Raw genomic sequence first — 25,889 nt, forward strand, 5'->3', positions numbered from 1 at the left:
GGGAACCTGTCTTTGGGTCCTGCACCTTTAATTCCCGGATTCGGGTTAGCCGGTGGGACCCCCCTCATGCACAGCATGGCAGGGTCGCAGGTGACGGCCTGGCCCTCACCTGGACTTGCATCGAGATACACCCATGAGTTGCCCAGGAATGTTTTTTGGCATAACGTCATTTCCGCCCCGGAAGTAGTTGTTTGACCCTGCAGGTCCATTTCCGGGTCATAGTTGATTATGCTAATTTATGCAAAGTATTGAATAAATTATGCAAATTTATGTTAATAAAAATGACCCAATTTAAATCCAGCTCTTGTGTCCGTGTCATTACTCCGTCTCTCCAGCAAGAAACTTTCTGGTAATATAATACATTTGGCATTTATTGCACTAATTCTTTACACATCATCTCTAGTTAAAAAAACATGAAAAGCATTTTTTTTAATTGCCATTCTCCACCAAACTCAAACTTCTGTATGTTATCTGCCATTAAGCGCAGTGCCCATATTCATATCATATGGGCTTCTAAAGGATCCTTACATTCTATTTACTCGTCAAAGTATTTTGACTTACAACTGCTATAGTACTGAGAAAGCTTGCATTATCTGAAATATCCAGGCAAAGTTAATTTAGGGGATGTTGGAAACAAAATACTACAATAGAATTATATTGTTTTAGATAAACATAGCAATTCCTGTAATATATTAAAGCAGCTCTCCTCAGCCTAGTGTCTTCCAGATGAAGTGAGCTCCTGTTTCAAGAAAGAAAAGTGTCCAACTAAATTGAATAATGATAATTAAAAATAATAACTCCAATTCTGAATAGGGGTTTCATTATATACACAGAAGATAACAAGAGTGAGGAAAGCTACATTATTTATCTTGGTCATCTTTCTTGTTCTTACTAGACAATCACTTGCAAACACTGTGGGACTTTTTTATTGTCAGCTAAAGGGCTAGAGTCCTGCTGTTTGCCATTGCTGTGATTGTCAAACATCTCAGTTAAGGCAGAAATCAAAGCACAATAAAAGATACTGATTGAGGCACTAACAAACTGATTGGTGTTCTTACCTAGCAATAGTGTTTACTGCTTGATAAGTATCCTAAATAAGGCCAGGAAATACCCCAATCATCCATCAGCTTGTTAACTTGATTATTGTCCAAAATAGCACATTTCTTCTCAATATTTAAAATACCTGAAAATAAGCTACTGATGAAATTCCTCACCCAAAATGCAAAATAAACTGATGACTAATTCAATGTGATGAACAGCTCCTTTATTTTGCTCTGATAACAATAAAATTCAAAACACAACATGGGAATAATTATTAAATATTAGTAATCTGATTGCTGAGATTTAAGTCTTACACCTTTTAAATTTTAATCCACTCTATCGCCAAACCACTATCACTGCTGTCACCAATTTTATGCCCTGACACTTTTGAAAGGCACCAAACCAAAGTATCAAGTTCTTCCACAGAACTATAATACATTTAAAAGCCTAAAAAGTTGAACAGAATCTGAACAGAACGTCTGTATTCATCTCTCTGAAAATTATTTCTAGTTAGTGATATATCTAAAATGCACATGTCAATCAACAGATATATATTTGCAATTCATACACAACTAGATTCCTGGGATAGATGTAAACTGAATATTCATTAGATGACGCAGAGCAATGTATAATCCACAATACATCCTAAAAGTGAAGATTTCTAGTAGTTTCGGATCTATCTTTCTAGACAATTTGAGTATTTTGCTTAAGAGAGGGGAAAATTAAGGCAAAATATTCTTTTGGAGGCTGTTTCTATAGTCAATACCTCAAAGAATGGGATGTAATAGCCCTCTGAAAAAGCTTTAGAAAACCTACCTGGGAGGGGTAACCCAAGAATGATGTCTTGCCATGGGCATGTCCAGGCTTGTTCTAATGGGAAAAAATAATTTAGGGTTAACTCACGGGAGAATGTGGCAGCAGGAAGTGAAAAGGATTGTTCTTTAATACTGCAATGTCAAGAAACAGTAATTAGAAGGAGAAATATTCTATTTGCCAATAGACACAAAATCCCAAAGACAATAATAGACCTACAAATAAAAACAGACTACAACATTTGATATATATTTCATTGCTGTCTTTGAAATATTGTCAAATAAGTCACAAAAACAGGATTCAAATCTGAGGAAGGAAGGGTAATAGCAAACTATAAGAAGGTGGGTCAAAGGGGAAAGTTGAATAAATATAAATAAATGAGCTGGGGTGGCGCAGCAGGGAGAGTGCTGTACTGCAGGCCACTGAAGCTGACTGTAGATCTGAAGGTCAGCGGTTCAAATCTCATCACCGGCTCAAGGTTGACTCAGCCTTCCATCCTTCCGAGGTGGGTAAAATGAGGACCCGGATTGTGGGGGCAATAGCCTAGCTCTGTTAAAAAGTGCTATTGCTAACATGTTGTAAGCCGCCCTGAGTCTAAGGAGAAGGGCGGCATAAAAATCGAATAAATAAATAAATAAACAAACAAACAAACAAACAAATAATTTTTTTAAAAAACTGGTGTGAGATAATAAATATTGACTAAATAACCAACACTTTTAATTTTTTTAACAAGGGCAGGATGAGATAAATGAAAGAAAACTAGACTGGGAGAAAAAGAGTTCTATTATGATATAATGCAGGAAATTCTAAATCCTAGTTTGGAATCCACAGCATTTCACTCTGAATTTCTGTATGTTAACAGAACCACCATGATCAAAAGTTATTAAATGACTGAATGCAAGTAGACTACATTAACGTCTAAGTTGGCAGAATGCTGATACTCTCTAAATTACAGGATGTAGTTTGCACAGAACAGTATGACCTTGGGGTGTGGAGAAGTGGTGATAGGCCACAAAGATGATGGGCAGTGATCTTTAGTATCTTGGCCAAAATAAGCCAAAACAGAGTGCTACTGAGCACAGCAATGCTGTGGCATTGGCATTATTAAGGCTGATTAGTTTACAATTTTATTGTCTTTCTCAAAAGAATTTAGTGGAAGTGTAAAAGGATCAAAAACATAATGAGTGACAGAGTTATCTCATAGCAAGATGAGTGCCAAATAAATTAAATAAATAAATAAATAAATAAATAAATAATTCATGTATGATGTATGAGAGAGAAATTAAAGGAAAAAATATCATATGCTGTGCGCAAGTGAAACAATATTTTTGAAAAAGAATTAAAAGGTCACAAATGTGTCACAAGTCACAAATGCTGGTTCTAAACCAGAGGCTTAGATCTGGCCTATGGGCCATCTTGGAAACAGTGAAGGACCGGCCTGCAGTGCCTCTGCCAGTGAAAATAGAGCTTGGAAGGGCTGTGTCCAGCTCTCCCAAGCTCCGTTTTCACTGGCAAAGACTTGCAGGAGGCCATTGCAGCTGAAAATGGAGTTTGGGAAACTGTTTTCTCTGGCAGAGTGCTCTGTCCACCACAGGCGCCCACGACATGAGTGATATCAAACTGGCCACACCCACCCTGGTCACACCCACCCTGATCCCCCAAAGTCAAATTCAACCCTGATGCAGCCCTCAGTGAAATCAAGTTTGACACCCCTGTTCTAAACTGTTGAGAGTTGAAAGTTATTCCACAATCTTTTAAATAGTTATATTTAACAGTGTAATCCAGAATTCAGATTTAACCTTATCTGTTATTGTAAGCAGAATTTCTCTTTTCTGAAAGACAAAATGTATCTCATCAAAAAAGAATTATATCTCTTTCCCCCTCTCTGTAGCTCATTAAAGAAAAAGAATGAAAGAAATGCAAAGACAAAACCTCACAATGGCATAAATATAATTTATAATTCAAAATTTAAATATGTAGCCTTAAAATTCTACAGTAATGACTATGTAATTTACAAATCTATTGCATAGCTATAAGGATTTATCTCCAATTTTATTCCCATCTTGAAGTAATTGGGAGATTTATTTTTTTCTGGTAATGCACCACTAAAGATATAGGACAAGAGCCATAATATTGAAGACAACTTTGGAGACAACCTCGCCTGACGACTGTTTGGAGGATAAGCTTGTATGACATTCTAGTAGAAGCTCAAGTTACTGAAACTCAGCAGGGTCAGAAGTGACCTTTTTGAGATTCTAGAACAATCTCTATTATTCAAAGTATGAGGGGCAATCAAATCCAACTTGTATACAATATTGCTTCATCTGTTTAAATATGAAAATATATATTTAGTACAGTGGTACCTCTACTTAAGAACTTAATTCATTCTGTGACCATATTCTTAAGTAGAAACGTGCTTAAGTAGAAGCAATTTTTCTCATAAGAATTAATGTAAAAGCAAATAATGTGTGCAAATCCACTGGGAAAGAAATAAAACCTCGGAATTTTGGTGGGAGGAGGAGGAGAAAGAAGAAGAGGAGGAGAGTCGCTGCCGAAAGAAGGTAAGGTGAGGGGAATAAAAAAATTCCAAAACTTTAAGGCTTAAAAAAAAAGAGGGACTCTCAGGCGGGGAGGAGGAGCCTGTGCCTCCAATACATCCGGTGCGATGCTGCCTCCCATACAATGGCTGCTGCTGCTGCTACTTGCTGCCTCTTCCTTCCCATACTGAAGGGCTTGCTCGCTTTGTAGCCGGCGCCTTTCCTTCGCTGTGGTGATTCCTCGGCTGCCCAGAGCGAAGGAAGCATTTCTTTTCTCTGGGTGCTGGTAGAGGTTTATTCTCTGTCCAAGTGCCCAGAGAAAGGAAAATGCTTTGTTCGCTCTGGACTGCCAAAGCCTCCTTAAGCACCACCAAAAGGCTCCTCTGGCAACCCAGATGGCCGGGATTAAAGGGGGAATGGCAGGAAACCGGCCGGGCCTTCGTGCCGCTATCAAATTTCCTGGGAAATTTTCCCTGGCTCAGGTTCTTAAGTAGAGGTACCACTGTACTTTCTTTGAGAATAATTGCTTATTAATGATTACCATATACTGAGCTCAGTTGCTAAAAGTTTCACCTAACTGCTAAAGATTTCTTTTGCCATAGAACAAGTATGCCCATGAAGGGTATGGAACCCTGAGACAGCCCCAAAGTCTTTAAGGCATTTTCAACCCTCCCATGATCTCCCCAGCACCAGGATCTGATTATCACCCATTCTAAGTAGAAAGGCTGAATTCAGGAAACTCTTGTAACATGGACAACATTGATTGCCTACCTACACTGGGAGATTGAGGCTGGCAGCTGGCCCATGTTGGAAGGGTCCATCAGGCATTAGTTTCTGGGTGAGGCAATTACCACTGTCAAGCAGGTAGACTGGTGAATCAGTAGTAGTCCCTAGGAGAGGGCAAAAAGCAGACAAGGCAAGATGGGAGTCATGGATAGGGAACTCAGGGTCAAGCAGACACTGGATGAAAAGAGCAGACACTAATAGAAGGCATAGGACTGGAAGTGACCTGACATAAGAAGAGTGATGATGACTCCCATCCAACCGCTGTTCTGAGCAAAGGAAGCATTCTATAGTGGTACTTTGGTACTTGTCATTAGTTGGTTCTGGAAGGTGCAACAAAAATGACAAGTACCAAACATTTTTTCCCATAAGGAATGTATTAGTCATGAGCAATTCACTGATAAGTTCTAGCTTCTGTGTTGAGTACTAAACATATGTTGAGTACCAGAACAAAATTTTCATGTATCAAGTACCAATTTCAATGAGTTTCAAATGGTACCACTGTCTTCCACCATCTAAATAGTGCCATGGATACATGTTTCTATATTAAAAGTTCAGCTACTGAAGAGTAATGGATCATTTGGAAGACCAAAGGAAATTCTTTGCAGTTTTTGACAATCAGAAATGTCTTAATTCTTTAGTGAAGTCATTTCTATGATTTCACTAAAGAATTCAACTCTACAATTTCAATTCTATCTCTTCACAGTGGTACAAATCCAAAAAGAGTTATTGGGACTTAAACTGTTAAAATCAAGTTACCTGAAAATTAACTAAAACTCATTGAAAACTTTAATTATTAATTTCCTTACAACCATTGTATTTATCTATAAAGAATTAAAACAAATGAAAATGTCCAACGAAAGATTGATTTTCATATACTTTTAGTTTTCAAATTAACAGATAGGATATCACAACAATCATCTGATTCCATAGCCATTGATAATTTCATCCTCAATGTGTCTGTCAAACCGTACCCCATTTATCCTGTAATTATGATTATACATTGTGCTATACTGTATATCTTTTTCAGTTATAAATTTCCTTTGCTTCAGCTAAGTTAGATTCCAAAATATGTGTTTTCTGCCTCTTAAATAAGCAAGAGAAGGGAAAGTCATTTCAACTATTTCTCTTCAGCAATTTATAAGTGAATTATAAATATATTTAAGAGTTCTAATATTTGTCCATCATCATCTTGTTTCAAACTGATCAATTATTTGATCACGCTAAATTGTGCTGATCTTGCCACACTGTTCATAAAATGTTGTTTGATTCATTCATAAAATGATGATGGCTCCTAGGAACAGCCTAGTCTGCTAGATGTGGTTCTTTAATCTCTCACCTTTTTCTTGATTAACAAAGATAAAACTGAATTGGAATAATTTTGATGATTTGCTGTTTTCTTCACATTTATCAAGAAAACTCATGGAAGTAAATCAACACGACAAAATGTTATACTACTAAAATATGAGATACCCATGTAACAATTAGGATATTGGGGAAGACAAAAGAGCTTTATCAAGTAGGTTATGCAATATAAAGTGACATGATCAAAAGCTTTGAAAAGTCCACTTGTAGCTAAAGCCAAAAAAAAAAAAGGTAGGACCTAATTGAATCACTTAGGATGGAAAAATCTATATTATAAACTTCTGAAATCTGTATATTTCTAAAGTAAAAACTACAGGGAATAGGGCAGAAATTCCAAAAGAAAGTGAATAAAAACAGTCATTTCCAATTAGGTGAATTCAAAAATTTCTATTCCGGAAATTAAACTCACAAAAAATGGAGTAGGCATTAGCATCCCAAAATATATCACTGTGTGTGTAATGGGATACAATCAAGTTAGGTAATAGAATAATTGTGCTCCATATTCAAGAACAGCCGTTCAATTTCACGATTATAGATGTGTATACGCTAAATGACAGATATTGAAGAAGTGATTAATGAATTCTATGGAAGATTACAACGAAAAATAAATTAGATCAAACACTGAAGAAGGACGACCTAACAATTATTGGCAAATTTAATGCAAAACCTGGAGAGAAACCAGTTTTGAAAACAGTTCGAAAAGTCCACAATGTGCAGGACTCCTGATAAATTTCTCTACAGATTACTTACACATTATTTAAATAATATAAAAAATGGCCCTGGATATTTCTACATAAACAACACTGCAATTAAACATACTACATTATAAGTAGCAACAGATGGAAAAGCTCTATGCTTATAGCAAAATACTGCTGGCTACTGACAGCTACTAATCATAGAGAGAAAAAAGGATATCAGACTGAAAAAAAAGGTTAATTAAAATCTTTAGCTAGATTAAATTAGAACCTAAACTCATTCCAGAATATAGAATTTAGATAAAGACAGATTCAAAGAGTTGAGAACTCTGTGGTGGATGCCATCTGGACCCATAGCCTTATTTGTCTTTAATTGTTCTTCTAAGACATCGCCCTCTGAGATCACTGGGGCTGAATCCCTACAGTTGGAAGCAATGCTATATCCACACATAGTATTATATTGTAAGCTGCCTTCTGAGAAAACTGAACAGAAGTAGCTATTCAAATGGTCAGCGATCTCCTTATTCCCATCAATGTATGTATTATCTTCAGTGCTAAGCTTTGTGATGCTGCAGTTTTTCTTCTTCTTATCTCTAATATATCTGAATAAGGTTATATCTCCCTTCTTTACAGATTTGACAATTTCTTCCTCTTTTGAGGCTTTAGCAACATATATTATCGGTTTCACCTCCTTCTGTCTCATTATATACACCTCTATGTCAGCTATACTTTCAGACTCTTTATACCTCCTATAGGCAGACTTTTTTTCATTGACTATAGCCCTTACATCATTACTAAACCATAGCGGTTTCTTCTTCCTTTTACCTTTAGTTTCTTCTTCCTTACATACAGTCTAGTGGCTTTTAAAATGGTATTTTTTAATACAGTCCGCTGGGCGCTCATTCCTGCCGTTTTATTCCTTCACTTAAATTCAATTATTTAAATTTATTTATTTATTTATTTAATTTATTTATTTATTAGATTTGTATGCCGCCCCTCTCCGTAGACTCGGGGCGGCTCACAGCAATAAAACACAATAGTAAACAACTATTGTAAAATAATTCAGAATATACTAAGAAGCAAATATCAACATCCTCCTGAACACATGATGAGCTGTAAATTTACTTACATATAATGCCATTTATCTTACTTAAATTAGTTAGTAACAATAGAATTGTTATTGGTTTCATCTAAGACTTAAATTCTGTGCTATACTCTGTTTTTTCATCCATGCTTCTCTATCTCCGACTCATTTTTGAACACCATGTATTTCCTAGAATAATGCAATCCAGTCCTGTTTTCCTACTCTGAAAAACTTAGGTCCTGTTTTTACATGTATGAAGTAGAGAAATATGCATAGTTACCGATCTGTTCATACAATAGGGTAAATTCTTTAAAGAAAGTTCTAGCAATCTCAACAGATTTGAGGAAGATGAAATTTCACTGAAAACGTTTTAGTGAATAAAGTAGTAGGAGAATTTGAAACACGTACACAGCTTTTCTGTGAACAAACTTGTTAGACAGCCAAATTAAGGCTAGACTCATAAAATGATTACATCATAAACAAGCACAACAGCACAATTGGCTTTAAAAGCTTTATTTTTTGCACCTTTAAATCAATGAACCCATCCAACAAAGCTTTCCCTTCTCTTTCCCCCACTCTCCCTAACCTTAGAAGCCACACATTTTGTAACTTTTTCTTATAGGAGTGGAATTCCAGCATTACTCAAACTTTCCACTACCGGTTCTCCAGAACCTCTCAGAACCTGCTGCCTTTCACTCCTGGTAGAGGTGGATAATAAACATTTAAATACTAACAAACATTTATTAGACATAGGACATCAAGGTTGGAGAATGCTTCATATCCAAATAGTGCTTCAAAGTATGTAACACCTTAAAGCAATGCAACCATTTCTTGGAATGCACAATAAAAGCTTATATGTGTGGCTTCTATTGGTGAGAGGTTTGATGTTTGATGCTCAAGCCCTGAAGCACTTTTCGGAGACTGAATCTGAAGCCCTCTGCTGAACAGTTCTGGATGATGGATGGATGGATGGAAGGAAGGAAGGAAGGAAGGAAGGAAGGAAGGACAGATGTAAGATACAGTTGGATTCAGCATGCCTGTCTGAAAACATTTTGGCCTTCCATATAGAGAGAATTGGGATTTACTTTATTTCAGACTAATTTTTTTCATCTCTAAGAATATTTTATCTCAAAATACATTAAAGAAATACATTTAAAGAAAGTTTTTTCCCTAACCAAGTTACAAATTATGTGATGTCGACAGAGTTACTGCTTAAGTTAGCATATGAAGCTTTCTGGCAAATAATACTTCATTATGATCAGATAGACATTTTGATATCTGAAAAGCAAAAGTCAGTAGGAAGGTGTTCAAAGAGGCAATGTTTAAAAAATATTGCCATGTATCATTTACCATAACAGCTGTACAGTTAAACTTTAGGCACAAACCAAACTGGAGAGGAGCTGCTGCATAAATAAGATCCCCATGGCAACTAAATGAGCTACTAGATAACAGAAAAAAGGATTTATGTGTTTGCTGAGCTGTCTTGCCCTAGAGGAATTCTCCAGGCAAATGCAGGCCACCTGCCACATGTTATATTAAGCTCAGCCTTCTGGACTTATTTTCTGCAAAAAGGTCCAGCAACTTTTGTTTGAAAGTTTCATTCAAGCCTATTTCCAAGCAACTGCAAATGAAAGCAGCAGATTCTTATTTTCCTGTGCTTTTGCATAACTGTGATTGCACATAAATTATGCATATAATTATGAATATAAAAACACCAAATGATTGTAACTCCTACAAAAAAGTAGCAAATAGGCTAAATTACTGAGCTGTTATGCAAATTCTTCTATTTTATTCCCCTTTCTATAAAGAAGATTTCCTTTTAAAAGTAGCCAAGAAAATGTGTATAACCCAGACACTGACACATTTTTTTAAAAAAATATCAAAGGAACTGCTTTGCCAAGAAGGGGGAGACCAACCCTCTCTCATAACAATTAAATAAAACTGAAAACTGGATTTCAATGCTAAATGTGAAAAAAATTTCTAAGAAACTCTGAATATTTGAAGGTCAGCAAAACATCTTCAGAACAAAATGTCACGAAGCAAACAATTTAACAGCCTGATTCACAAGGCAATAATTGAAGGGAAGAACATTATATTTCTTAATAAAAATAATACTAGATTCTGAAGGAAAACTGTCCTATAATATACTTTCATAAGATGTAAAGTGTTGATCAAAACTTTCTGTCTTGCAAAAATTCTCAAGTGTAGATTAAACACTAGTTGGGAAAAATGCTTTTTTCCCCGTGGAAAAAAGATTGTGTTATGCTTTGATAAAAAGGAGGAAACTCATTCATTCATTCAATTATTATGAATTATTTTTTGCTTCAAGTGTATGTATCTATAATAAGCTAGAAGGATACAGAATGACAGTCATATCATAATTTCATCAGACAAATGACACAATTGCATAATGACATCATGGTACCTGGTGCAAGTTATCATTTGCCTGCTGATGTCATGACTCATGTCTTATTTGCATCTACCTTGAACTCCTACAGATGCCTTTGGCTTAATAAATTAATAATGAATTTAGGATCCCCAATAATTAATTTAGCATCCCCAATTAATTTCTCAATAAATGTGGACATTTATTTGTTTAATCAGGGAGAAGATTGAAAAGGAAATTGACATACATGAAATTAAAATTAATGTTACATTACCTAATTAACAGAAGCATAGTGCTGATTTTGTCAAGGATGAAAAAAGTCTGTCAAATCTTTTCCATTTTACATGTATATTGTGACAATAACGCCCAATATTCCCAGCCAGTATGGCCAGTATGGTTGTAAATTTGGTTTTGAATTGTAGAAGGCTACCAGATAGTTCCAGAAACATTTGTATTAAAAATTGTATTGATGTGACAATCCTACCACAAGTTTCATTTACTCCAAGCCTTCGTAGTGACTATTGTTTATCTTTTTGACAAAGGTGTATCTTTTGGAAACTTGCAGAACTTTGCAGCACAAACATATCATGGATTTGTAGTGCTTTTTCATCTAGTAGTATATGCTACAAATCATTTGCTAATATAAACTATAACACAGAGTGCTTGAATATGTTTTTTCACATGCCATTTATCTATATAGCTAAACAATGCTTACATTTTTGTTCAAGCAACACTCCACCTGGTAAAAATGGAAAATATCGAACAGACAGTGGTGGGAAATACAGTAGTACCTCTACTTAAGAACTTTTCTAGATAAGAACCGGGGATTCAAGATTTTTTTGCCTCTACTTAAGAACCATTTTCTAATTAAGAACTCAAGCCCGGAAAAATTTCCCAGGAAATTTGAGAGCGGCACGAAAGCCCAGCCAGTTTCCTGCCATTTCTCCTTTAATCCTGGCCATCTGGCCTACCAGAGGAGCCATTTGGTGGCACTTAAAGAGGCAGTCCAGAGCGAACAAAGCATTTTCCTTTCTCTGGGCGCTTGGACAGGGAATAAACCTTTGCCAGCACCCAGATAAAAGAAACGCTCCCTTCGCTCTGGGCAGCCGAGGAGTCACCAGAGTGAAGGAAAGGCGCCTGCTACAAAGCGAGTGAGCGAGCGAGAGGAGAGGGGAACCCTTGAGCATGGGAAGAGGCAACAGGTAGCAGCAGCAGCAGCCAGTGTATGGGAGGCAGTGTATGGGAGGCAGCATCGCGGTGGGTATATTGGAGGCACGTGCTCCTCTTCGCCGTCTCAGAGTTCCTCTTTTTTTAAAAAGCCTTAAAGTTTTGGATTTTTTGATTCCCCTCACCTCACCTTCTTACTTCAGCAGCGACTGTCCTCCTCCTCTTCTTCCTCCGCCTCCTCCCACCCAAATTCCGAGGTTTTATTTCTTTCCTAATGGGTTTGGCATGCATTATTTGCTTTTACATTGATTCCTATGGGAAAAATTGCTTCTACTTAAGAGTTTCTACTTAAGAACCTGGTCATGGAACGAATTAAGTTCTTAAGTAGAGATACCACTGTGTGTGTGTGTGTGTGTGTGTGTGTGTGTGTGTGTGTGTGGTATTATATATGTATATAATATTATGAAAATTATTATAAAAATGAATTTTAGGTGAGATGAAAGAGATGTTCCAGAAGAATACAACAGTGGCAAAGTGAATCCATCAAGCTGATAGATTAAGAGATATTACATTTTAAAACTAGATTATTGAATTTATAAGTTACAAAAGAAAAATGGTTTAGAAATGCTATGATTGAATAAAGTCTAATTTGCTTTTTCTAAAATCCTGTGAGCTAGGTATGTAGACCAGAGTAGGTAACTGTTTCAATATTTATCTATCTGTCTATCTGTCTGTCTGTTTGTTTTGTCTAGTACATAATGAGTAAAAATAATATATCAATATACATGAAAATGGATTAGAAAAACATAGGGAGTAATAGAGAAGAAAATGATCATTGAAATAGTGGAGTTCATATCCGTGATGCAAGAAAAGAGACATTAGAGACATAAAACATAAAGAGACAGGGGACGGAAGGCACGCTGGTGCACTTATGCATGCCCCTTACTGTCCCCTTTATCCTTTTAAATAGAAAACATGAAATAACTGAGATGTAAGAATTGGGAGTTTAGATGTATTCTATTATGGATTACAAAAATCTGGAACAGAATTAAGAAGTGTTCATTTAAATTAGGATGAAGTGATACAAGATTTATTTCAGGTACTGTATTAATGTTACCAAATAAAGGAAAAAACTGAGAGCGAATGCTTATCAGCATTTTGTGGTTTTTATCCCTCCCAAAGAGAAGACTATACCTTACCATAGCAATTATGAGGCACCAGGACTATGTTTGGTTATACAAATGTGTTTTTCTGTTATCTTTCTTTTGTGCAATTATAAATAACAATATGAGTGATGGCACTTCTGCCTGACTTGATGTAGGTTTCTTTAAATTAGATTCTTTTTCTTTAGTGCCATAATCACATTTTCCAATTTGGTTTTATATGTGATTGTTCCCTTATTATAATTATTATTATGCTAGTAAGGTTAAGATTGGTTGTATAACACAACAAAAAATAAAAAAGGTATCAAAGGACCAGATAATTGGCTTGTGAACTCTTGTGATTACATGCTAAAAACAAGAAACCTTGAGGTAGTCTTTTAGAATATTCAGACTTTCTCAGATCTACAAGGTAAAATATCTATTCAAATAAATTTGCTTTCAAACAAAATATAATGGTAACATAAAATTGTAAGCATAAAAATCCTCTTCAGATAGTTATTTTTTACTTATTCACCTATATAGAAATTATATTATTTTATATGAAGAAGGTATAATATCATATTATATTTCAATGTTTTCTGTTGTATATTATTTCTGACAGTCTTTTTAAGGTCACTAAAATTCCAATAATTCAGTACAGAATTGAAGTTGATTCAAAAGAAAAATTTAATATACTGTGCTTACCTGCCAGTTTCAACATAATTTCATGGCACTGAAATAGTTTGACACATTGAAATATAAAGTGCATTTGTCATATCTATCGCTAGATATTTCAGCTGATTACATCAAAAAAAAAATCAACCAAAGTAAAACTTATGCTGGCCTGTATATATTACATCAAAATCTTATTTGAAGCATGATGAGTGACAAACAACTCTTAGTAATAAAGAAAAATTCTGCAGCTTGTTCTCTAATAATTCAACACAAAACAATTTTTGTCTAGAATGTAAATAATTATGAGATTAAAGATCAGTATCATATTTTGTTCAGACAATGCAACAAAACACAATTATCTTTGTTTTCTGGCTTAGATCTCTCTTTTATTATTTTTGTAAATGCCTCAAGGTGGCAAACATGTCTAATACTATTTTCTACTTCTGTTTTCCTCACAATAACAACTCTGCGGGATGTGTTGGTAGTATAGCATTTTTTAAAGTAGAATTTTATTATAAATTTCATATATGTCACAATAACACTGTAAAATATCTTACAGTTGTTTTTGCTAATTACTTTGCTTTTGTGGTTCTATGGGTTATTGTGCATTTAATTAGTTAGTTATTTTCATCTGAAGTAACTGAAACTTCAACTTCTAAATAATTGTGTATGGTTTTAGCGTGATGTCAAACTTGCTGATTTCAGTGTCTGAACCTTGAGTCTATATGATTAGCACTTAGTGTAGTTTAAAAGTTCTACTAGGTAGCTAATATGAATACCTTATGAATAATCTAATAGCCAATGAGAAAATGAATAAATCCTAATTTGAGAAATGATGGAACTTTTCTTCATTTCCCTGAATAATGCCTTCTTCAAAGCCTTCAACAGATATTGCTGCTCTTGTCTGCATTATTAAATCAGTGTCACATTGCATATTCTGCCTCTTTGGGGTGTATGGATTGCACCATTATACACACTGAAAAAGTTTGGGAATATGCTTTCATTAATTTGACATTTCTTGAGTCTCTCCGCTATCCCACTGACCAAATCACTAAGAATAGTATTGGTAACAAGAACACCGTAGTCACAATCTGAAATCATTTTGCCTGAGAAATTTATGCTCTTTTCATTTAATATTAGCAGGAATCATACACCGCCCCAGTCAGGTGGCAGTCCAATCTCCTCTTGAATATGTCCAGTGTTGGGGTGTTCATAACCTCTGCTGGCAGGCCGTTCTATTGGTTGATCGCCCTCACCGTCAGAAAGTCCTTCCTTATTTCCAGGTTGAATCTCCATTCTTTGCTCCTGGGAGTCCTGGTCTGGCCTGCTGATGCCCTGGAAAATAGTATAACTCCTCTGTGGCAACCCCTCAAGTACTTCTATACTGCTATCATGTCCCCTTTGGCCCTCCTTTTCACTAGACTGTCCATGCCCAGTTCCAGTAACCTCTCTTCATATGTCTTGATCTCTAGTCCCTTTATAATTTTGGTTGCTCTCTTCTGTATCTTTTACAGAGTATCTCTGTTCCTTTTCTAATGAGGTGACCAGAATTGAATGCAGTACTCCAGGTGTGGTCTGACTAGGGCATTATGTAGTGGTAATAGCACTTCCCTAATCTTGGAGTATATCCTCTGTTGATACAGCTTAAGATTGTGTTGGCTTTTTTAGCCGCCGCTGCATAATCATTTATCAATAACATCTATTCCAGAGTAGAAAATTTAAAACTCTGTATCCTAGTATTAAATTTCATTTCCATCATTGTACTGGAAATATAATTAAACAGATTAAATTTTAAAAATGAAGTCTACAAGGTAAGATATGTGCTAATGAGCTGCTTACAGAAGCTTATTATGTTTTAAATATGTGAGAGAGGGAAAGGGAGAGAGGGTGGGGGAGATAGACTGTATGTATGTATGTATGTATGTATGTATGTATGTATGTATGTATGTATGTATATAAAATAAATAAAAATATTAAAAAGAGATGACATATCAACAGGCAACTTAAAAACTGTCAAAACAACAGATTGTAACGCTTATAAGTAAAGCAACAGCCAGTTATGTTTCATTATCCAGTATTGGGGGGGGGGCAGTAAATCAGAGAATGATTTGAGAGAATAAAATGACTGCATTTTATTCTAATTTGATATAATTTTTCAAAGGGGTTTTGTTTTGTTTTCTGAGTTCTTGACAACAATTACGCACTCAGAACAACTGTTCCTTTTCTGTTCAGAAACCACAATAGCAGTCTGTATCCAAATGCCGAACTCCATTCTTATCAGAATGAAATAATCTCTATTACAAAATGAAAAACAAAGCCAGCGTTCAAAGTTTCGGCAAGAACACTGCTGGGCATCTACCTGTCTAGCACTTTTGAAAAGACTGAACAGGATCCTGGGTTTTTCTACGGATAAGTTTAAGATAAGATAAGTTCCCTGAAGAAATATATGCCAAGGACATCCTAGCCCCAATTTATGCCATTAGAAGGCAATGTACAATCTTCTCTCATTCAGTCTTGTCAGAAGTAGCATTCACATGTCTGCCAAGCGATTTGTATGGTGTTCCCCACATGGTGCCAGTCATTTTCATCATGGGTGGTCTGAAAAATAACTGAAGTCATACAGAAGATGAGAGCCAATTTTGCCCCTTCAAGAAGCAGTACTAGAACCAGTGGAAGAAAAGTGCTGGTTAGCAAATTTTGTCTAAACATAAAAAGAAAAACCCTCGCCAAAAGTTCTACTTCACAATAGTGGGATATTTTTTGCCATAGGCATCGCAACAGATTGCAAATCACTTTAATAATACACTCTCTCGGGTATCATTTATTTATTTATTTTATTTTGTCCAATACATAATAATACGCAATGAAGGTTATAGTGGATATACTTGGAGTGAAATATATCAAGGAGACAATAGAGGAGAAAATATAGGAATAAAATATATCAATGAGAGCATAGAAGAATAGATATAGGGATAGAAGAGAAGAGATATGAGATACAGGAGAGACAATAGGACAGGGGACGGAAGGCACGCTAGTGCACTTATGCACGCTCCTTACTGACAACTTAGGAATCTGGAGAGGTCAACAGTGGTAAAATGTTGGGGGTTAGATGATGACACTACGGAGTCCAGTAATGATCATTGTAGCTGATGAGCTGGTATGGCGTGGTAAACACATACAAAGACACACCAAATTTTGTATAAATATTTAATTAAATTTTTATTCATACCGAGCCTCGTTATCTTAGGAGTCTTGCCTTCTTTTATTTAAATTTATAGCAGAATGTCTTTATACATTGTTTCTAGAATATGCTCAAACATGCTCAAACACATCGGCAAAAGTATCAGAGCTTCAAATATAAACTGAATAAACAAATTTTCACAGATAATCCCCACTCAGTCAAGGACCTTGGAATACTACTAACTAAAGATCTAAGCACCAAAGCCCACTGCAACAACATCGCCAAGAAGGCCTCAAGAGTTGTTAATCTAATCCTACGTAGCTTCTGCTCTGGAAATCTCACACTACTAACCAGAGCTTACAAAACTTTCATCAGACCCATCCTAGAATACAGCTCATCTGTTTGGAACCCACATTTCTGACATTAACACCCTCGAAAATGTCCAAAGATATTTCACCAGAAGAGCCTTTCACTCCTCTACCCAAAACAGAATACCCTACAAAACTAGACTTACAATCCTGGGTCTTGAAAGCTTAGAACTACGACGCCTTAAACATGATCTAAGTATTGCCCACAAGATCATATGCTGAAATGTCCTGCCTATCAAAGACTACTTCAGCTTCAACCACAATAACACAAGAGCACACAACGGATTCAAGCTCCAAACTTGACTGTAAAAAGTACGACTTTAGTAATCCAGTTGTTGAAGCGTGGAACTCATTACCGGACTCTGTAGTGTCATCCCTAATTCCCAACATTTTACCCTTAGACTATCCACATTTGACCTCTCCTAAGAGGTCAGTAAGGGGCATACATAAGCACACTAGAGTGCCTTCTGTCCCCTGTCCTATAGTCTCTCCTATATCTCCTCTACTATATCCTCTATAAGCTTTATTGTGTATTATTGTGTATTGGACAAAATAAAATAAATAAATAAATAAATAAAATAAAATAAAATTTTAGGTAACATTTGGGACTCTTCCCATGTTTTTCTTTTTCTGCTTTTTCTTTTTCTCCAAGAATAACCAGTCTTTAGGAGATGACTCAATCAAGAGAGAGAGGAGACAAACAAGCAGACCAGTAACAGCAAAGAAGAAAACAGAGGGATTCTAGAGCCAAATCATGTGTATCTTCTAACAGATCACAGAGAAACTTCACGGTTGGATGGAGGCATCTGGCAGCAACTAATAATTATATAGTTTTCATCACTTATGAAATAGTTAACCGAGCATCTCCACATTCTGGAGTAGAATATGTCCAGTCTTCATAGGAAATACCTTTATGAATCATCTTTATTCACTTCCAAAAGAGAAGTAGCTATCCCATTACATCACCCAATACAAACAGGCCCAAGAATATCAATGTATTCTTGGGCTGTACACCAGTATTAGATGTGCAAAAAATAGCGCACAATCAGCAAATCAGAAGTCTGTTTTTTCAAACTTCCAGTTTGCCTGTTGGGTAATTTTTTGCACTCTTCAAGGCCAAAAATCAGCTGGCTAGCATGTGCATGTGCACTGGAGCTGACATAGGGCAATGCCTCGCATGTCCCCCAATATGCCATCACAGCTCTATACTATATAATATGTATGTACACGTATGGCATATATAGATAGGATTAAATAGTATTTTTGAATATTCAGTAGAATACTGTGTTCAGTTCTGGAGACCTCACCTACAAAAAGATATTGACAAAATTGAACGGGCCCAAAGACGGGCTACAAGAATGGTGGAAGGTCTTAAGCATAAAACGTATCAGGAAAGACTTAATGAACTCAATCTGTATAGTCTGGAGGACAGAAGGAAAAGTGGGGACATGATCAAAACATTTAAATATGTTAAAGGGTTAAATAAGGTTCAGGAGAGAAGTGTTTTTAATAGGAAAGTGAACACAAGAACAAGGGGACACAATCTGAAGTTAGTTGGGGGAAAGATCAAAAGCAACGTGAGAAAATATTATTTTACTGAAAGAGTAGTAGATCCTTGGAACAAACTTCCAGCAGACGTGGTTGGTAAATCCACAGTAACTGAATTTAAACATGCTTGGTATAAACATATATCCATCGTAAGATAAAATACAAGAAATAGTATAAGGGCAGACTAGATGGACCATGAGGTCTTTTCCTGCCGTCAGTCTTCTATGTTTCTATGTTTCTAACTGTTTGAGCACTAATAGCTTCAGTCACTAAATTAATGGTTGTAAGTTGAGGATTATCTTACAATCTTATTCATTCATGTTTTGGGAAATATAGAAGCATGTACATAATAGGACATGAACTGTATGAGTACAACCCCATGTTTTGTGCAGGATTTCCAATTAAAGCATCTATGAGATAAAACTAACCAACCTTTATTTGAACAAATACACTGAAAAGGAGCACAGTAATTGGTTCCCCTGTTGAACTGCTGTTATTGGTTTTTTTCCTAATATTTAATGAGAATTTGCCATCCTGTAACTTCAGAGCATTTTTTTTTCCAGTCCTGTGCTAGCTGTCATGATCACATTGAATTTTTCCTTCTTAGTGATCCCATCAATAGGATGGCCCTTGCAAATTTGATATATATTTCCTCCATCTGTGCCATTAATGAAAATCTTGAAATCTACTGGGCTTCAATACAAACCCTGCATCACCCCACTTGATACTTCAGATTCATGGGGAAATGCCGTTAGTACTTTTGAATCAGATAATAAGCATGCTATCCTGCCCTCTTTTAACTAGCTTCTAATCAGAATTTTCCGAAGTACTTTGTCAAATGCTCTGGAATTCACAACATTCCCACAAACTGCTGAAAAAGTTACTTGATCAAAATACAATGTAAGCTTATTCTGCCAAGATTTTCTTGACAAACTCATGGGAACTTACTTGTTGCATTTGTTTTCAAGATGTATTCATACAGATCACTTCATAATATGTTCCTATAGTTCCCCAGACATTGATGTCAGGCTGACTAGTCCCTCATTCCAGAGACCTCCTTTTAGAGACATTTAACCTCTTTAGTCATCGGGTTCTTCACCCATCCTCTAGGATGTGTCGAAGATAATAAACAGTTTCTATTATAAGATAAGAATCCTGTAAGGGATGAATACCAGAATACCTTTATGTGCTGCTCAGGGACAGGGATGCTACTATTTTATTTCTTCATGTATATACAAACTGTAACTCACCTAAAATTGGTACAATAGGGAGCAATATCAGAAACAAGAATGATTTTAATGGTGAAAAAATGGTGGGAAAAAAATCTCATTGTTTCATAGAACAGATCTCAAACATTTTCAAACTATTAAAAATTAGATGGTAAAATCCGAAAGGAACTACTAAACGGCAACTGTGTGTTGTATTTTAAAAAAATGTATCTATTTAAAGACAAGATTTCAATCAGATTTTCTCCACCTGGCACTAAATATCCAATACAGTAAATACTTCTAAATGACTGACATTGTATCAATACAGGTAGTCCTCAACTTACAACAGTTCCTTTAGTGACAGTTCAAAGTTACAATGGCACAAAAAAGGTGACTTATGACAATTTTTCACCATTTACAGTTGTTGTAGCCGTAAAAATTAAAATTCTCTTACTTGGCAACTGGTTCATACTTTATGACCATAGCAGTGTCTCAGAGTGATGTGATCATTTTTTGCGAAGTTGTGACAAGCAAAATCAACGGGAAGCCAGATTCAGGTAACAACTCTGTTACTAACTGATCAATTGCAGTGGTTCACTTAACAACTGAAGCAAGAACGGTCATAAAATGGGGCAAAACTCACTTAACAACAGAAATTTGGGGTAAGTCGAGCACCACCTGTACCAGTATCCAAAATCTACCCATTACTTAACGCTAAAAGGGATTAGCTAATACCAAAATTGGTAAAGCTAACCTTATTATTATCTGGTTTCTAAAAGGCTGAACATGATTTTATTTTATTTTTATTTATTTATTTTGTCAGGTACGTATTGGTAATATACAAAGATATAACAATGTTATGTCCATGTTACTAGTAAGAGAGAAACAATAGGACTAGTAAGAGAGAAACAATAGGACTAGTAAGAGAGAAACAATGGGACGGAAGGCATGCTGGTGCACTTATGCACACCCCTTACTGACCTCTTAGGAATCGGGAGAGATCAACAGTTGATAGTCTAAGGATAATGTTTTGGAGATTAGGTGATATTACAGAGTCAGGTAGTGAGTTCCATGCATCAACAATTGGTTACTAAAGTCGTATTTCCTGCAGTCGACTTTGGAGCGGTTTATTTTAAGTTTGTATCTGTTGTGCACTCTTGTGTTGTTGTGGTTGAAGCTGAAGCAGTTGTTGACAGGAAGGACATTTTAGCACATGATTCTTTGGGCTATGCTTAAATTGTGTTTAAGATGACGTAGTTCTAAGATTTCTAAGCCTAGGATTGTAAGTCTAGTTGTGTCGGGTATTTGTGTTGTGAGTGGAGGAGTGGAGGGCTCTTCTAGTAAAGTATCTCTGGACATTTTCTAGGGTGTTTACATCTGAAATGCGGTGTAGGTTCCAACTTTCACCCAGATTCACCAAAGGGAAAGCAATCTAAAGGCTTTGGCAGCAAATGCCTTATGCATGCATATGCATGCTCTGACATTATATGGAGGCTCTCACAGTAGACTTGCCTAGCCTGCAGAGTAGGATAACATGGATATTTCAGTGGCTTCACTGTAGTTTACAAAACCCTACCTCCAAATAGTTCGCACAGTGCTATCATTCATTTCCCCCCCAATAATCAAAGTGATTGGTATAGCAATAGCATAGCAATAACATTTAGACTTATATATCATTTCATAGTGATTTACAGCCCTCTCTAAGAGAGCACAGAGAGTAAGCATATTGCCCCTAACAATCTGAGTCCTCATTTTACCGACCTTGGAAAGATGGAAGGCTGAGTCAACGTTGAGCCTACTGAGATTCGATTGGCCAAACTGCTGGCAGCTGGTGATAGGCAGAAGTAGCTTGCACTACTGCACTCTAACCACTGCACCACCGAGGCTTGCGGTATAGTCTGTACACAAACTGTACACAACTATGGGCTGAATTTCAAAATCTCTGATAGAAATATGGCTATTTCTTCTTGGCAAATGCATCGTTTAGTGACAGTTCAAATGCAATGGTAATTTGGCAAAAATATTTTGAACGATGCATGCATTTATGGCCAAATTGTGTATGCCTAATGAAGTAGCACATCAGAATAATAGTGTGCAGCTGCATGAGAAAACATGATCTAAATGAGGCAGTCGTAACCAGCAATCTTAACAGCATCTTTTTTTTAATTCCATCTCTGAGTCATATGCTTGCTTAGTGACCATTTCACTTCTGATTTAAGAAAGAGATCACAGTTGCTAAACAAGGAGAGGGTGTGACTTAAAACTTACCTTCCAGTCCTGTTTAATATTTCACAAGTAGAAAGAGTGATTAAACTGGATAAAAGGATTTTTACAATTTATTTTAAATTAAGTTATGTTCAAATTAGGTTAAATGCAATGTTTGTCATCTTGCTAAGCCACATACTGGCTGGTTAATGGTTATATGACTTTTTTACTTTATAATATTTTAATTAAAGTTTACATGAAAAAATAAAAGTGAAAACTAAAAAGAAAAATAACTCACTTCTGCCCCAGCTAATATACATACCATAATATTTAAATATTCAATATCTCAGCTCATTCTCTATAAACATTCTTTAAAACTTTTCCTAATCAGTTCATTAAGAGTTATCAGAAATAACAATATATCTGTTATAAACTTAATATAATATATATACTTTATTGTCATTGTCAATACAACTAATTGTCATTGACAATGAAAGTCACGTGACACCCAGAGACCAGTCTCATCACACATAACAATCAGAAATAAAATAAAATGTCTGCATAACAGACCAAGTAATACTGTCCAACAAGTCACTGATGGTGACCCTTTAATTTGTTATTACATGCGAGTATAGCTCTAGGATAAAAGCTATTCAGGAAACGTGTGGTCCGAGTTTTAGTTGTTCTGTATCTTCTACCAGAAGGCAACACTGAAAAGATTGTAAGCAGGATGGGAAAGAGTCTTTGAGAATGTTATGCAACTTCCTATAAAACCGAGATGCAAAGATACCATTCAGGACGGATAGCTGGAGCCCAATGATATTCTCGGCAGTTTTAATAATTCTCTGTATAGCTTTTTTATCTGCTACAGAGTTGCTCCCATACCACGCACAAATGCCGTTATGTCCGGACACTCTCAATGATGCTGCGATAGTAGGACAGCAGTAGATGCTGAGATAAATGTATCTTCCTGAGCATTCTCAGGAAGTACAGCCTCCTTTGTGCCTTCTTCACAAGCATGTTGACATTCATAGTCCATGCTGGTCTTCTGAGATATAAGTGCCCAGAAATTTGAAACTACCAACGCTCTCCACCTCCTCTAATCTAATAAACCCATTTAATTTTTTTCCATTTTATTCCATATAATTTCCCATATAATTCCCTATACTTTTCTAAGCAAAGCATATCCCACAACCTCATCATTTAAATCCACTCTATAAAACTCAAATTGAAATTCCCATCAGATACTGAAACATTGATAAAAATTTATAAAGGCAACTGCATGAGTGGAGCAAAACAGATGTCAAACTCAAATATTTGTATATAGACCTATTTTTTTTTTCAAAAAAGGAGATTTCATGAATATACGTAAAATGGTTTAGAGAAATTGCTGCTCTAAAAATAAGAAGTCATATTCTCTGTTCATTAAACTTTAAAGGTCAGCTCATTGGCCAAGGATGCTACATTATATGAACATTTAATCTTGTCAAGTACCATTCTTATCACATTTTTAAAAGTAACAATAAAAATGTAAACAACAATTAAAGAAATGTCTTCGCAAAAATTTGTGTAAATTATAGAAAGATGTCACTGCCTGCAACTTCTGTGCAGGTTACACATGGTGATAAATAGTGATTTATCTTGGCATAATGTTCAAAATAGCTCCCATACGCTGCAAGTTATTCAGCAGCACATTCTTAATAGAAACACCAGCTTGGAATAGAGAAAAAGGATGAAGAATATGAACACTGGGAGTGGGGATTGCATCTTGAAATGCGACAATGTTTTCCAAACAGAATGGTTCAAATAAACAATGCTTCCAAGATTCGCCCACGTTTCTTCAACACTCTGTGGCTTGCATTGGCTGCCGATCAGTTTCCAGTCACAATTCAAAATGTTGGTCATGACCTTTAAAGCCCTACATGGCATTGGACCAGAGTACCTCCGGAACCGCCTGCTACCACACGAATCCCAACGACCGATAAGATCCCACAGAGTTGGCCTTCTCCGGGTCCCGTCAACTAAACAATGTCGTTTGGTGGGCCCCAGGGGAAGAGCCTTCTCTGTGGCAGCACCGGCCCTGTGGAACCAACTCCCCCCGGGGATTAGAACTGCCACCCTCCCTGTCTTTCATAAACTACTCAAGACTCACTTATACCGCCAGGCATGGGGGAGTTGAGACACCTTTCCCCCAGGCTTTTTTATACTTTGTTTTATGTTTGGTATGAATGTGCTGTTTGGTTTTTTAAAAATAATGTTAGGGGTTTATGTTATTTTAATATCAGATTTGTTCCACTACTATATTGTTTTTATTACTGTTGTGAGCCGCCCCGAGTCTTCGGAGGGGCGGGATACAAATCTAATAAATAATAATAATAATAATAATAATAATAATAATAATAATAATAATAATAATAATATACAAAATTATGGTTTCCTGATATCTTCTCTCTTCATCCAAGGAATATCTGACTTTTCCTTCACATATTCTTCTTAAGCAAGTTGATCAAATATACCAGGATGTCAAACTTGTGTTGTCACATGATGTATTGTGACTTTTTCCCCCTTTGCTAAACCAGACATGGGTGTGGCCAGAACCTGATGAATCAGGCCTGCGAGTTTCACACCCCTGAAATATACATTTTTTAGGTGTACTTATTTTTTAGAGTTACATGTGAAGTTTTTCACCTAGGAAACAACATTCAAATGCCTTGGGATAGTAGGCTTAATAATTCAGGTAGTCCTCAACTAATGAGCACAATTGAGTATGGAATTTTAGTCCTACGTTGTTGTGGTCATAAGTTGATGAACTACATGCCATTGAGGTTTTTTTATCATTTTTAAGATGTGAAACAGAGTTCTCTTAGTCATTAAGCAAATCATATGATTGTTAATCAAATTCAACACATCCAATAGAAAGTTGCAAACATGTGATCACCAGATTCTGCAATTGGTCATATATAAGAACCTGTTGCCATAGGCCCAAAATGTGATCATGTGACCATGGTGTGTGCATAGCATTGTTGTGAGCCGCCCCGAGTCTGCGGAGAGGGGCGGCATACAAATCTAAATAAATAAATAAATAGCTGGGGAGCAGACAGTTACAACTTTAGAGTCGGGGTTCCCAACCTTTAGGACTACAGGGACCACCAAGCTCCTAATTTTAAATCGCATGGACCCTAATTCGTAATTTTAAATCTTACAGATCCACTAATACGAATTTTCTTTAAGATAAGTACATTTGTAAGATCAGAGAACTTCCATTTTATTAATATAAAATGCACCTATTTAGTATAACAAAATTATAAATGGCTATTTATTTATAACAAAATCATAAATGCTTATTTAATCATAACAAACTCTTTAATTTAAATTAATTTAATTTTGTTTAATTGTAACAAAATTATTAAACACTGGAATAGCTTCAGAGGGGGCCAAGGAAGATGTTCAAGGATTAAAACAACCCTTCAGATACAAATTGAAGGGAAATTGTATGTTTAGCAGTGAAAGTAAAATAAATTGAGGGATACCATAGCTCTCTTCAAAGAATATCTGATAGACTAAACTCAATAGTCCTTTTCTCTCATTCCAGATTGCAGAACATGGAATAATGAATTTAAGATATATGAAGATAGATTCAAACTGAACATTATAAGAAATTAATTGTCCAATAGTGAAATCATTTAACCCA

General features: G+C 35.9%; 1 protein-coding gene across 3 annotated transcripts in view; it reads right to left on the reverse strand.

The window, feature by feature from the left end:
• NPAS3 (neuronal PAS domain protein 3) overlaps positions 1 to 25,889 on the reverse strand; it is an 826,368-nt gene that overhangs the window by 676,576 nt on the left and 123,903 nt on the right. For 2 of the 3 annotated variants that reach the window (XM_070755787.1, XM_070755777.1), the window contains exon 3: positions 1,858 to 1,911. The exons of the other annotated variant lie outside the window; for it this stretch is intronic. In XM_070755787.1, coding sequence (XP_070611888.1) covers positions 1,858 to 1,911 — 54 coding nt within the window. The remainder of the gene's footprint in view (positions 1 to 1,857; positions 1,912 to 25,889) is intronic. 3 annotated transcript variants of the gene reach the window in all.

The sequence above is a fragment of the Erythrolamprus reginae genome, chromosome 1 (genome assembly GCF_031021105.1).
Source record: "Erythrolamprus reginae isolate rEryReg1 chromosome 1, rEryReg1.hap1, whole genome shotgun sequence".
NCBI lineage: Eukaryota > Metazoa > Chordata > Lepidosauria > Squamata > Dipsadidae > Erythrolamprus > Erythrolamprus reginae.